Source organism: Rhinopithecus bieti, unplaced genomic scaffold (assembly GCF_001698545.2).
Source record: "Rhinopithecus bieti isolate Rb0 unplaced genomic scaffold, ASM169854v2 scaffold_315, whole genome shotgun sequence".
Classification (NCBI taxonomy): Eukaryota; Metazoa; Chordata; class Mammalia; order Primates; family Cercopithecidae; genus Rhinopithecus; species Rhinopithecus bieti.
This window is the reverse complement of record NW_016803481.1, coordinates 1,955,335-1,968,724: the sequence shown is the minus strand read 5'-3', so window position 1 is coordinate 1,968,724 and position 13,390 is coordinate 1,955,335. Positions and strand designations below refer to the sequence as shown.

Below are 13,390 nucleotides of genomic sequence, written 5' to 3'. Positions count from 1 at the left end.
CGGGGGCCCCTCCCCCAGCCTCGCTGCTGCCTTGCGGTTAGATTGCAGACTGCTGTGCTAGCAATGAGGGAGGCTCCGTGGCTGTGGGACCCTCCCGGCCAGGAGTGGGTATAATCTCCTGGTGTGCCCGTTTGCTTAAAGCGCAGTATTGAGGTGGGAGTTACCCGATTTTCCAGGTGTTGTGTGTCTCAGTTCCCCTGGCCTGGAAAAGGGATTCCCTTCCCCCTTGCACTTCCCAGGTGAGGTGATGCCTCGCCCTGCTTCAGCTCTCGCTGGTCGGGCTGCAGCAGCTGACCAGCACCAATTGTCCGGCACTCCCTAGTGAGATGACCCCAGTACCTCAGTTGAAAATGCAGAAATCAACTGGTCTTCTGTGTTGCTCATGCTGGGAGTTGGAGACTGGAGCTGTTCCTATTCGGCCATCTTGCTCCGCCTCTCCCAAGTCTTTAATATTCTTACTGAGTTTTTCTACTTGGTCTATCAGTTTTCAAGAGGGAGTATTGAGATTTCCCACTATAATTGTGGATTTGGCTATTTCTCCTTTGAGTTTCATTAGTTTTTGCTTTGTGCATTTTGAAACTTTGTTATTAGATGCATAACTAGGATTATTATGTCCTCTTGATGAATTAACCACTTTATCACTATGCAATGATGATCTTCCTGATCATTAGTAATATTCCTTGCTCTGAAACTTACTAATATTGATATATAAACTCTGTCTTTAGATTAGTATTTACAAATATCTATCTTCCATCCTTTTACTTTTAACATATTTATGCCTTTATATTTAAAGTGGGTTTCCACTAGACAACATATACTGAGGGCTTCTTTTTTAAAAATCCAACTTGGTAACTACTGCCTTATTTACTTAGTGTTTTAGACCATTTACATTTAATGTGTTTATTTATATGATTGGGCTTAAATCTACTATCTGGCTATTTGTTTTCTATTTGTACCTTCTATCATTTTTTAATTTCCTATTCTTTTCTCTTTTCTTGGATTATTTGATCATTTTGAATATACATTTTATCTCTAAGTTGTTTGGTAGATATAACTCTCTTGTTTTTCTAATGGTGGCTCTAGGGTTTCTAGTATATATCTTTAGCTTATCACAGTTTCCCTTATACATTATATAGCTGTGTTTATTGTCTAAAAATCTTGCAACAACATACTTCCATTTCTCCCTTCTTGCCCTTTGTGCTTTTGTCACACATTTAAATTCTACATGTTATAAACTCCACAATGCATTGTTACTGGTTTTGTTTTAGACAATCTTTTAAATAGATTTGAGAAAATAAGAAAAGTATTTTATATTTGCCCACATATTTACTATTTTTGGTACTTGCTTTGGTATGTCTGAAAAGTCTATTTCACTTCATTTTGAAAATGTTTTTTGCTAGATGAACAGTTTTTTCCTTCAATTTTTAAAGAGGTTACTCCACTGACTTTTGGCTTACATTGTTTCTGAGGAAAAGTCTGCTGTCATTGTTTTTATTCCTTTGGATGTATTTTCCACCACTGCCTTTGCAGCCTCCCCCTCAACCCCCCCTCCACACACCCAGCTGGTTTTAAGAGTTTCTCTTCACCACTGGTTTTCAGCAATTTGATTATGATGTGTCTTAGTGTAATTTTTCTTATTTTTCTTTTGCTTCAGAGTCATTGAGCATTTTGGATCTGTAGGTTTGTAATTTTTATCAAGTTTGGGAAAACCTCAGACATTATTCTCTTAAATATCTTTTCTTATATCCCCACCTCTTTACTGTTCTTCTGTGGTTCTAGTAACATATTTTAGGGGGCTTGATGTTTTATTGATGCACTGTTCATTTTTTTCCTCCTTGTGTTTCATTTTGGATAAGTTCTATTGGTCTGTCTTCAAGTTTACTTATCCTTTCTTCTACCCTACCTAGTCTGCTGTTAATCCCATATAGACACTGAGACTTTTTAAATCTCTCCAAGTTCTATTTGAGTCTTAAATTTCTTCCATTTCTCTTCTCAGTGTGTTTATGCTTTATTCTATCTTCTTGAGCATCTGGAGTAAATTTCTTTCCACAATTTTAATAACCTTGTCTAGTAATTCTATCACCTGAGTTATTTCTGGGTCTCTTTCTATTGACTTTTCTCATCATTGTTCATATTTTCCTGCTTCTTCGTATGCCTGGAAGTTTTTGTTTTGATGCCATACATTGTCAGTTTTCCATTGTTGAGTGCTGGAATTTTTTATTCCTAAATGTTTTCATATTCTGTTCTGGGATGCAATTAAGTTACTTGGAAACAGTATGAATCTTCTGAAGTTTTTTGAAACCGTTATTAGGTGGCTGCATAACAGCCTTTCATCTAAGACTATTTTGTCCCCACTACTAAGGCAATACTCTTCTGATCGGTCTACTTGATGCCTCACGTGTAAGGTCTTCCACTATGGCTCATCTAGCTTGAACTGAGCTTTGGGAACTTTTCTGCCTGCTTCATTCCAGTGGTTCTTTCCTCATTTTTGATAGTTTCCTCACAGGCATATGCTAATCAGTACTCAGATAAAGAATCAAAGGAGACCCACTTCACTTCTCTGTAGCTCTGTCCAGCTCTCTTCTCCATGGTAATCTTCCCTGTGAATTCTAATCGCCTGACTCTTCAAACTCTGATGTCTGTCTGCTAAACTCAGGGACTCAGTTCCTTTGGGGCTTCCCTTCCCTATGCTGTGGCCTGGAAACTCAACCAAGGCATAAGATAGGGCATTGTAGGCGTCACCTTATCTCTCTCCCCTCTTTCAGGGATGACTGTGTTGTGCTATTTTCCCATATCTAAAAATTGTTATTTCATAATTTTCGTTTGTGTGTTGTTGTTGTTTAGCCAGAGGGTAAATCTGGTCCTGTTACTCCACCATGGCAGGAGGTGGAAGTCCTCTACATCCCTCTCGTGAATTATGAAAAGTGAACTATACAACCTGCAATAGAACGCTATGTGTTTAGAAGTTTAATATGAAAAGGAACCACTGAGACCTAACTACATGGCTAAATCCCTTTTTCTCCTACTTAGGCAAAAGATACTACAACCAAAAGAAAATAACTTAAAATCCTAGAATTTCAAAGAAGCAAAAGATGTTTTAATCATCCAGTTCATCTCTTTCCTTTTGCATATGAGGAAATAAAATCTCAGAGGTGTTAAGGAATTGCCATATTAGTATTGGTCAGAGCTGGGAACAGAAGCCAAGTTTCCCAACAGACAAACCACCAAACCATGTTATTTCCATTCTGCCCATAAACAATACTGACCATTTATCCAGTACTATTAAGTACAATATGTCCATATTTTGTAAGCATTATCCTAAACTTCCTGACAACCCTAGTACTATCAGGGTAGGTACTACCATTGTCACCATTTTACAGATAAATTACCTGAAGCTCAAGGGGTTTAAATGATTTGTCTAAGACAGCTAGCTGCTCTCCAAGTATGGCCCCTGAAACTCTTCTGTGGGGTCTGCTGGGTTAAACTATTTTTATAATAATACTAAGATGTTATTTGCCTTTTCTACTACGTTGACACTTGTACTAAAGGTGTAAAAGCAAAGGTGGGTAAAACCACTTGCACCTTGGCATGAACCAAAGCAGTGGCACCAAACTACATTCAAAACTCTTGTATTTTTCACCATCATGAACTTGCAGGGCTTTTAAAAAGCCAGTTGGAACTTTATAATGTTCTAAATTAAACAGTATGTTATTAATTGTATTAAGTATGGACATCTATGTAAAGCTGTCATTTTATTATTCTGTGGGACAAAATGGGAAATACACTGAAAGCACTTCTGCAAAGAAAAGTATTTCCTTGAGTGTTTGAGTTTCAGGATGAACTTGACACTTTTTTCTTGGAACATCATTTTTATTTGAAATAATGACTGACAAACTATGGTTCGTCGTATGCAGTTATATAGTAAACATTTCCCCAAAAATGAGGACAGTGAATCTATCACCTCAAAGAAAACAACTGACAATATTTGTCACCAATGATAAGATGAGCTTTCGGGGGGGAATGGAATTTTGTAAAACTTATATTTTTCACTGTGAGCTTGACAGCTTCCCAATACTTCAAGACTTTCCTGGTGAGACTGGTGAAGACACTAACAACATGATTTCATGGTATTATACAATAAAATGCACCAATATTTGGAATATCTGCTTAACTCAGTGAATAAATATTTTCAAGATGAACAATGCCTGATACCCCAAAATCATGCATTAGTAAAAAAATCATTCAAAGTACAAAATCAACCAATGCATTTTCATGTAATAGCATTTGAAAAATGTTCACTGATAATGCTTTCAGATTCCACACTGCAATTAACTGTTAAGAAACTGCCATCTGTCTTTGTAGAATCAAAAAATATCCCAAAATTACCTGAAAAAGCTATTAAAATACTTCCTTGTATTCCAACTGCATATCTGTGTGAGAGTGATTTTTTTTTTCATATACATCAACCAAAATGACATATTGCAACAGAGTGGATGAAGAAACTGATGTGAGAATCCAGCTGTGTTCTATTAAGCCAGGGAATAAAGAGATTTGCAAACGTGTAAAACCATGTTACTCTTCTCAGTACATTTTTTTTTTTTTTTTTTTGGAAAATAGCTTTTACATAACAATGTGTTATTTTGTTAACATGTAATGGGTTTATTATTGTTACTTCTAAAAAAGTTAGTAAATAATTACTTACGTTTTCTCCTATTTAATTTTGAATAGTCAATATCAACAGACATAACCCACATAAACAAACGCTCCTCAGGGTCCTTTAAAAGTGAAGGGTCCTGAGATCAACATGTTTAGGAAGTGCTGGTCTTAGATAACACATCTGAGAGGTGCTGAAGCCGGGTCTATGTTCATCTGGCTCCCAAACCCATTTTGTTTCCAGGATACAATGTTGTCTGCCTCCTTACCCAAAGTCTCATCAGTATTAAAATGAAAAACAGAATTGGATTCCTAAAAGCTTTATTTTGCAATGTTTTCTATAATACTTAAGTTTTTCAATGTTCAGATATTTTCTTCTTTGAAGGATGAATTTCTTTTATGGCTTGTTTTATATCTAGAAATGTTTTTTCTATAATGTTTAAGTTTGTGTGTGTGTGTGTGTGTGTGTATTTTTTTTTTGAGTCGTAGTCTCGCTCTGTCGTCCAGGCTGGAGTGCTGTGGCGCTACCTTGACTTACTGCAACCTCCGCCTCCTGGGTTCAAGCAATTCTCCTGCCTCAGCTTCCCAAGTAGCTGGGACTACAGGCACATGCTACCAAGCCCAGCTAATTTTTTGTATTTTTAGTAGAAATGGAGTTTTACTATGTTAGCCAGGATGGTCTCATCTCCTGACCTCATGATCTGCCTGCCTCGGCCTCCCAAAGTGCTGGGATTATGGGAGTGAGCCACCGTGCCCAGCGATGTTTAGATATTTTTGAGGAAGCAAAAGTTTCTTGTCCTAAAGCTTTAGAATGCCATTAGGTATTGAAGATGACTCTTTTTGGGCTATAAAATAAAATGTAGTAAACATACTAGTTTTATATTGCATACAAAGTCCAAATAGTTGACAGCAGTCCTCTATTAGATTTCACAAAACAGAAAAAATTCTGAGCCAGGCACGATGGCTCATGCCTGCAATCCTAGCGCAAGAGACTGAGGTGGGAGAATCACTTGAGGCCAGGAGTTTGAGACCAGCCTGGGCAACAGAGCAAGACGCCATCTCCACAAAAAATTAAAAAATTACCTAGGTGTGGGCCGGGCATGGTGGCTCATGCCTGTAATCCCAGCACTTTGAGAGGCCAAGGCAGGTGGATCACGAGGTCAAAAGTTCAAGACCAGCCTGGCCAAGATGGTAAAACCCCGTCTCTACTAAAAATACAAAAATTAGCCAGGTGTGGTGGCACACACCTGCAATCCCAGCTACTTGGGAGGCTGAGGCAGAGAACTGCTTGAACCTGAGAGGCAGAGGTTGCAGTGAGCCGAGATCACGCCACTGCACTCCAGCCTGTGCGACAGAGCAAGACTCTGTCTCAGAAAAAAAAAAAAAAGTACCAGGCTGGTGGCCTGTACCTGTAGCTCCAGTTGCTCTGGAGGCTGAGGCTGGAGGATTGCTTGAGCCCAGGAGTTCAAGGTTGCAGTGAGCTGTGATGGTGCCACTGCGCTCCAGCCAGGGCAACAGAGGTAGACCCTGTCTCTTAAGAACAAAAACAGTAATTCTAATTCTCTGACTGTGGGCTTATTTTTCATCCATTGAGACTAAGCCCTAGGAGTTACAGTGATGTCCCAGGGGGGCCAGCCTTGCTGGGAGATGCCCTTAGGAGGAACTCTTGCATGCCCTTCCTCAGTCGTGCATTCTCCGCAACCTCCCTCAGGCTTCTGTGCAGCTTCTCCATCTCCTTGTATTCACTCCCGACATCTACAGGAGAGCAGAAAGCTCACATCAGGATTTGGCGTCCGTTGCAGAAACGTCTCCAAAAAGCAAATCCCCCAACAATCCTGTCACTTGTCCCAGAATATGGATCTGGCGTGGTGCTTACAGATCAGACATCAAAGCAGGTATTCCTCCTCTTACCAGAATGCTGTCTCAGCATGGGGTCACCCTCAAAAGAAATACAAACCTACCCACAAGAAAAACCCTGAGAAGTCACTGAGTCTGTATTAAGGCCTCACAGGCGTGTGATATACAAAGCACATTGCACAATAACACCTCCCCTAACTCCTCTCCAGGCGGCTCCCCCTCTTCCCCCCACCCCAATCCCTATCCTCCCAGCACAACCCATTCTCAGTGAATGTTCTCTCTCTGGCATCTCAGGTTTTCATCCCATGATCATGTTCTCACAATGGTTAGTTTTATGTGTCAACTTGTCCAGGTCACAGGGCCCAGATACCAGGTTAAATGTGAGTCTGGATGCCTCTGGGAGGGTGTTTTTGGATGAGATTTACATTTAACTCAGTAGACCTCAAGTAAAGCAAATGGCCCTCCCCAGTGAGGGTGGACCTCAAACAGCCAGCTGAAGGCATGCATGGAGCCAAAGGCCAGCCTCCCGCAAGCAGGAAGGGATGATCCAGTGACAGCCTTGGGCCTTTGAGATGGAATTTTGCTCTTGTCACCAAGCCTGCAGTGCAATGGCATGATCTTGAATCACTGCAACCTCCGCCTCCCAGGCTCAAGTGCTTCTCTTGCCTCAGACTCCCAACGAGCTGGGATTACAGGCGCCCACTAGCTCACCTAGATAATTTTTTTTTTTTTTTTTTTTTTTTGTATTTTTAGTAGAGACAGAGTTTCACCACGTTGGCCAGGCTGATCTTGAACTCCTGACCTCAAGTGACCCACCCACCTCAGCCTCCCAAAGTGTTGGGATTGCAGGCGTGAGCCACTGTGCCTGGCCAAGCCTTGGTTGGGCCTTTGTCTGCAACATCGGCTCTGCCTGGTTCTGCAGGGATGGCCTCTGGACGCGAACTGCCTCTCTTTCTGGAGTCTCCGTCCTGTGGGCCTCCCTGCATCAGATTTTGGGCTCACCAAGCCTCCACCATTGTGTGAGCCAACTTCTTAAAATAAATCTCTTCCTTCATCTATCCACACATCCTACTGGTTCTGTTTATCTGGAGGACGCTGACTAATGCAGTCCCCTTTGAAGGGACACTTCAGACTGAGCCCTGAATGCCTTTCTAATCCCCCCTGGCTTTCTGTACCCCAGAGGGTGACTCAGGCTGACTGGCCCTGAGCCTGGCCAGGGATGGGCCTCATGAGCAGAGGGGAGTTAGGACCCGGAGTCTTTTTGTTCTGTCCCATATCTGCAAGGCCTCCCTTCTCTCTGCTGCCTCTGAAATCAACCTAACCTTTGAGGTTTCCCCCAGGACCCAGCTTCACTGAAGTTTCCCTGTGTCCCAGCCCTGAATAACCACTCTGTCTCTGAACTTCAAGAATAACGATCTGAAGTCTGACTGGGTTCCCTCCCTCAGGGCTTTGCTTCAGTGTCACATTCCCAGGGAGACCTTCCTTTACCACCCTGTCTCCTAAACCAGCATCCCTTCTTCCCTTTCTCTGTTTCGCCTCCCTGCCTCATATCTCACTTATTAGTTTGCTTACTGCCTGCCTTCCACCACTGGGCTGTGAACTCCATGAGGGTGGGGACTCTTGCCTGTATTGGTCACCACTGTGTCCTCAGCACCCAGAACACTGCCTGGCACCCAGGAGATGATCAGAATTGTTTGCTGAGCAAATGCAAACTCCCCAGTCTAATGATGCACATTCTTACACATCTTGTCTTACCAACCAGGTAAGGCCCTGACAACAGGGACTGCCTTTTAGATTTCTGTATAAAGCATGCCCCCCACCCCCGACATGATGTATATTTGTTGTCAATGGTGAAGAGAAGGAAATAGGCTTAAATTATAGCAGGTGCAATTGACATCAAACTGAGGGAAGCACCTGGTCAAGGTTTCTGTGAGACCTGGTCAAGATCTCTGGCAAGCAGGAGTTCTTTAAAGAAGGCACATTGGAATGACTAGCATCTTAAAACTTAGATTTCTACAGAGGCCTGGACAGAAGGTCGTGAGAGTCCACTACATTATAGTGTGAGGGTGTTGTATCTCCTTCCCTGGAGTCCGTTAGGATCAGGTTAGAGGTCCATCTAACCAGCCATAAATGGGGCATAAAGATTCCCAGAGAGATGGAGAAGTGCAGAACAGATCTTTAGAAGTGGCCATTGTGGCTGTGACTTTGGGAACAGCTCTGTCTGCTTTCACCCTGGCAAACTCAGTGGTATCAGACCTATTCATTTCAGCAGGCAACTATCAATGTGATAAAAAATATAAAAGGCACAAAATATACAGGGTGCAGAGCAAGGCTCCCACCCTCTCCTACCCTCCAGCCTTCCGGTTCCCCACCCTCTCCTACCCTCCAGCCTTCTGGTTCCCCACCCTCTCCTACCCTCTAGCCTTCCGGTTCCCCTCTTTAGAGGCAACGAGTACTGTCAGTGTTCTCTGTAGCCCATGAAGATTTTTATGCACATACAAACATATACATATGTATTTCCTTTTTTCACCCCCCACTCACAAATGGCAACATATCATGTACATTTACTCACTTTGCTGTTTTCCACTTTGTAATATATTTTGGAGATCATTTCATACCACTACCTATAAAGCTGCTTTATTTTTTCTAACAGTTGCACAGTCCTCCCCTCGTTGTGTATTTAATTTAATTTAAGCAGTGCTTTACTTACAGATATTTGAGTTGTCCCCATTTTTGACATTAGAATGTTACCCTGAATAACCTTGTCTACATGCCACTCTCCTCCCATATAAGGATATCTGTAGGGTTGCTGCGCCAAATGATATGTGCATTTTAAATTTGGCTAGAAATTACTTACTTGCTTTTTCTACCAGTTTACCCTCTCCATGGGCTCCATCCGGGGGGCCTGATGGAGCCCATGGCCAGAAAGGGACATGGTTGCCTACACCAAGGTCCACAGCTGGGGCCACATCCCCAGGCTGCAGGTGGATTAAGAGAATTCTTTCTCCACCATCACCAGACCATGAAGTTCTTCATAAGGAGGCATCAACTTAAAAGAAAGGCCTTATGGAGACGGCAGGGCAGAGCTGTGGATTTAAATTAGCCACTTTCCAGCTATGGGACCTTGGGGGCATTTCCTAATGTGAGTCTCTATTTCTGCCTCTGCAAAATGCAGCAACAACATCTATCCCTGGGAGCTAATGTGAGAATTCAGTGAAACCATGAGCACAAAGCTTGAGTATAATGCCTGCTCTCAGCTGGGTGCTGGGCAAAGGGTGGGGCTGTCGTTATCGTTATCATCGTTATCATCATCATCATCATCATCATCATCATCATCATCATCTCCATTCCTTGCCCTGCTAATTCTTCCTAACTTAATACCTTTAAATTCAAGAAGGAGCAACCACAGCCAGGGCTGTCTGCACAATCACCCTGCATGCAAAGCTTTGGCATATTTACCTGCGAGCTCCTTGTAGAGGCCATCCCCCTGGGACAAAGCAAGGGTTAGCATGGTGGCGATGCTGCCCTTCACCTTCTCCACGATCCCAGTCTACGTGACAAGGACATTCAGTACGTTAGGACGGTGCAGCCCAAGGAAAAGTGGATCTTACAAAAGGGACCCCACCCAATCCCCCAGCCATAGAAGGTACAGACTGGAGTTGTCAAAGTAAGGCTTTGCAACCCAGTTGCAAAATGGTGAAACACTTTCGAGGACATCAAATGGCCCAGGAGGCAGCAAGACAACATTTCTGTGGGCTCCCATCTGTATAGTATTTCCCTCCTTGCCTACAGACTTGTGGGGAACTGAAGCTCTGGTGCCAGCTGATCAAATCAGGAGCTAGTGGGGAAGCATGAAGGCATGGGGGAGAGAACGGCAATCGCAGAGACGGGAAAAGAGAGAAAGAGCCGGTCGCTCTCCCACTGTCCTCTCCTCCATGCATCTGCTCACTAGGGAGATGTCTACTGCACACTTGCTCTGTGCCACTCACCTTACTGTACATGTCTGATTCTTCCCAACTGCCTCAGAACTGTCTTCTTGCTACTCTTAGTCCTCTCATCAACTAAAGCTCCTTTCTTCCCTCTTCTGTTTCTTGTCTTCCTTTGAAAAAATGTCAGGCTCCTTCCTCTAGCCTGGCAGAGTCTAGTTTTGAAGTTGGATCTCCTATGCTTTTTCTTTAACATTCTAGATTCCAGATCAAGAGCCCTAAGTGTACATCTCAGCTCTAGGCATGGGCCTGGAACCTATGACTCAAGGCCTCTAGGTTCCCACTTCCTTTAAGATCAGGGAATGACAGATTCACAGCTCCTAAACCAGGAGAAGCAGTCACCTCACGCTAGAGTGAAAATGAAGCAGTAAGCCACATTACTGATCAATATATCAGAGACTAATCTGTATATTCAACAAAATACGATTCCATTGTTTAATTTACAGGACTATTGCAAAGAGGTAATTTTAAAAAAACAGTAAATCTTCAAACATTATGTATAAAAAGAAATTTCTTCCACTGTATTGAACTAAAATATTTTAAACAATTAAAAGTTAACTGGCATTCTGAAAAAAAAATCACAGAATGGCAACACTATGGTCTTGCCCAGTTTTAACTTCCTATGTTTCTGTAATTTCAGATACATTTGTACATGGTCAATACACACATTTTTTAAGCGACATTGTTTCCTGGATGTCTTAAGATCCAGTGTCTACGTACGCAACGGGGAAACGGGAACTGGCTTTGTGGAGTTCGGCCAAGTTCTTGTCCATGAATTTGTAGACTGTGATAACATGTTAAAGGATTGAAACTAAACTGCTGCTGGTGAACAAGATGCCTCTTAGCCTACTCCAAGGGAAATTATATGCATTGAAGTGTAAAGAAGAATATTTTCCAAAACTGCAGTAGTGGTGGAGGAGAGGAGATTGGGCAGAAACAGGTTGGAGATGTTTCAAGAAGGCTGGTTCCAAGGTGGATCGAGACAGAAATGGGCCAGCTTCCTTGAGGGCTTGGGAGACAGGATCAGCCAGCCTGGGTTGAGGCAGAAAACGTGGAGCCTCACATGGCCAGGGAGGAAGCCCACAGTGGCATGGACGTCAAGGATCTCTACTACTTGGGGGAGAGGGGGTGGCAAGCCATGAGGCCCAGAGCAGAGGCAAGATGGTCCAGGTAGGCTTGGCAGAAGCATTTAGGTCCAAGGAAACCATCAGGAACTGTCTTTGGGGGTAGATAAAATTAAAGCTGAATGTGTGCTGGGTACCATAACTGACTGGCCTTGAGTAGTGTGTCAATATTTACTTATTGACTTTTTTTTTTTTTTTTTTTTTTTTTTTTGAGACGGAGTCTCACTCTGTCGCCCAGGCTGGAGTGCAGTGGCCGGATCTCAGCTCACTGCAAGCTCCGCCTCCCGGGTTTACGTCATTCTCCTGCCTCAGCCTCCCAAGTAGCTGGGACTACAGGCGCCCGCCACCTCGCCCGGCTAGTTTTTTTTGTATTTTTTTAGTAGAGACGGGGTTTCACCATGTTAGCCAGGATGGTCTCGATCTCCTGACCTCATGATCCACCTGCCTCGGCCTCCCAAAGTGCTGGGATTACAGGCTTGAGCCACCGCGCCTGGCCTACTTATTGACATTTTATGTAGACAAGACATTTCCCTATTTAAACAATCTGTTTTGAGATCATGCTATTGTTGGACGTGCTGGAGCCAGGCTTCCTTATCCCAAATCCAGCTGTGCATCTCCCTGGCTGTGTGGCTGGTTGATACAACTCTCGCTGCTGGAATTTTCTTCTCTATAAAATGGGAATAATGATAGTACCTACCTCACAGACTTGCTGGGGATTAAATGAGTGAACTTAGTCTGTAAATAGCTGAGCAGATATCTAGCTATTACAGTCGCTGTGCTACTGGTGACTCAGGAAAGAGGAGGGGCGCAAGAGAGTGCTGGAAGAGCTGCAGCTCTCAGGTCAAAGCCCCAGAAAGCATCTGTTCCATTTGGGCCCAAACGCCTACTACGTCTTCCACCTTCTGCGCCCACTTCCTGTCCTCTCCCAGGGCCTCTCGGGGTCTAGGATCTAGGCTGTGGGTGTAGAGTACCTTCAGCTGCTGAAACTGGTGCTGCATCCTTTCCTGGGCCCTTTCAAACATGCCCTCAGCCACCTGCCGGTCCACTCCTCTTCTGATGGCATCTTTCATCCGCTCACACGCTTTTTTGCCCGTGATCTGAGCTGCCTCTGGCAAAAATGATAGCCACAGTCACACCACGACAAGGACCTGCTTAGAAATCTTTGGCATCATGGCTGGGCACGGTGGCTCACACCAGTAATCCCAGCACTGTGGGAGGCTGAGGTGGGTAGATCACCTGAGGTCAGGAGTTCAAGACCAGCCTGCCCAACATGGTGAAACCCCCGTCTCTACTAAAAGTACAAAAATTAGCTAGGTGCTGTGTGCACATCTGCAATCCCACCTACTTGGGAGGTTGAGGCACAAGAATTGCTTCAACCCAAGAGGCAGAAGTTGGAGTGAGCTGAGATCATTGCCACTGCACTCCAGCCTGGGCAACAGTGAGACTCCATCTCAAAAAAGAAAAAGAAACAGAAAGAAAGAAATCTTTGGTATTAGAAAGAAAAGCAAGCCAAGCAAACAAACAAACAACAAAAAGTATATACATAGTATGTATATATATGCACTTATATAAAAATAACACTTTCAATATTTAGATAATAACCAGCATTCAGAAAACCTAATGATTGAATTCAGCTGAAACTTGCAAAATCACTCCCTACTCCTCAAACAATGGAGACACCAAAACAGGAAAGAGTCTGAAAGTGAGTTCACAAGTGAGTGAGTTCAAGTATTTGTGAATACTTGGAAATAAGAATGAGAACCTGGACAC

The 13,390-nt window shown here is 43.2% G+C and overlaps 1 protein-coding gene across 9 annotated transcripts in view; it reads right to left on the bottom strand.

Moving 5' to 3' along the window:
* Nucleotides 1-5,133: 5,133 nt before the first annotated feature.
* The window catches only part of NUGGC (nuclear GTPase, germinal center associated), a 70,313-nt gene continuing 62,056 nt past the window's right edge, over nt 5,134-13,390 (bottom strand). For all 9 annotated transcript variants that reach the window (XM_017884927.1, XM_017884973.1, XM_017884937.1 and 6 more), the window contains 3 exons: nt 12,592-12,728; nt 9,970-10,060; nt 5,134-6,408 (listed from right to left, as the gene is read on the bottom strand). In XM_017884927.1, the coding sequence (XP_017740416.1) occupies nt 6,263-6,408; nt 9,970-10,060; nt 12,592-12,728 (374 nt within the window). In that variant the 3' untranslated portion in view covers nt 5,134-6,262. The remainder of the gene's footprint in view (nt 6,409-9,969; nt 10,061-12,591; nt 12,729-13,390) is intronic.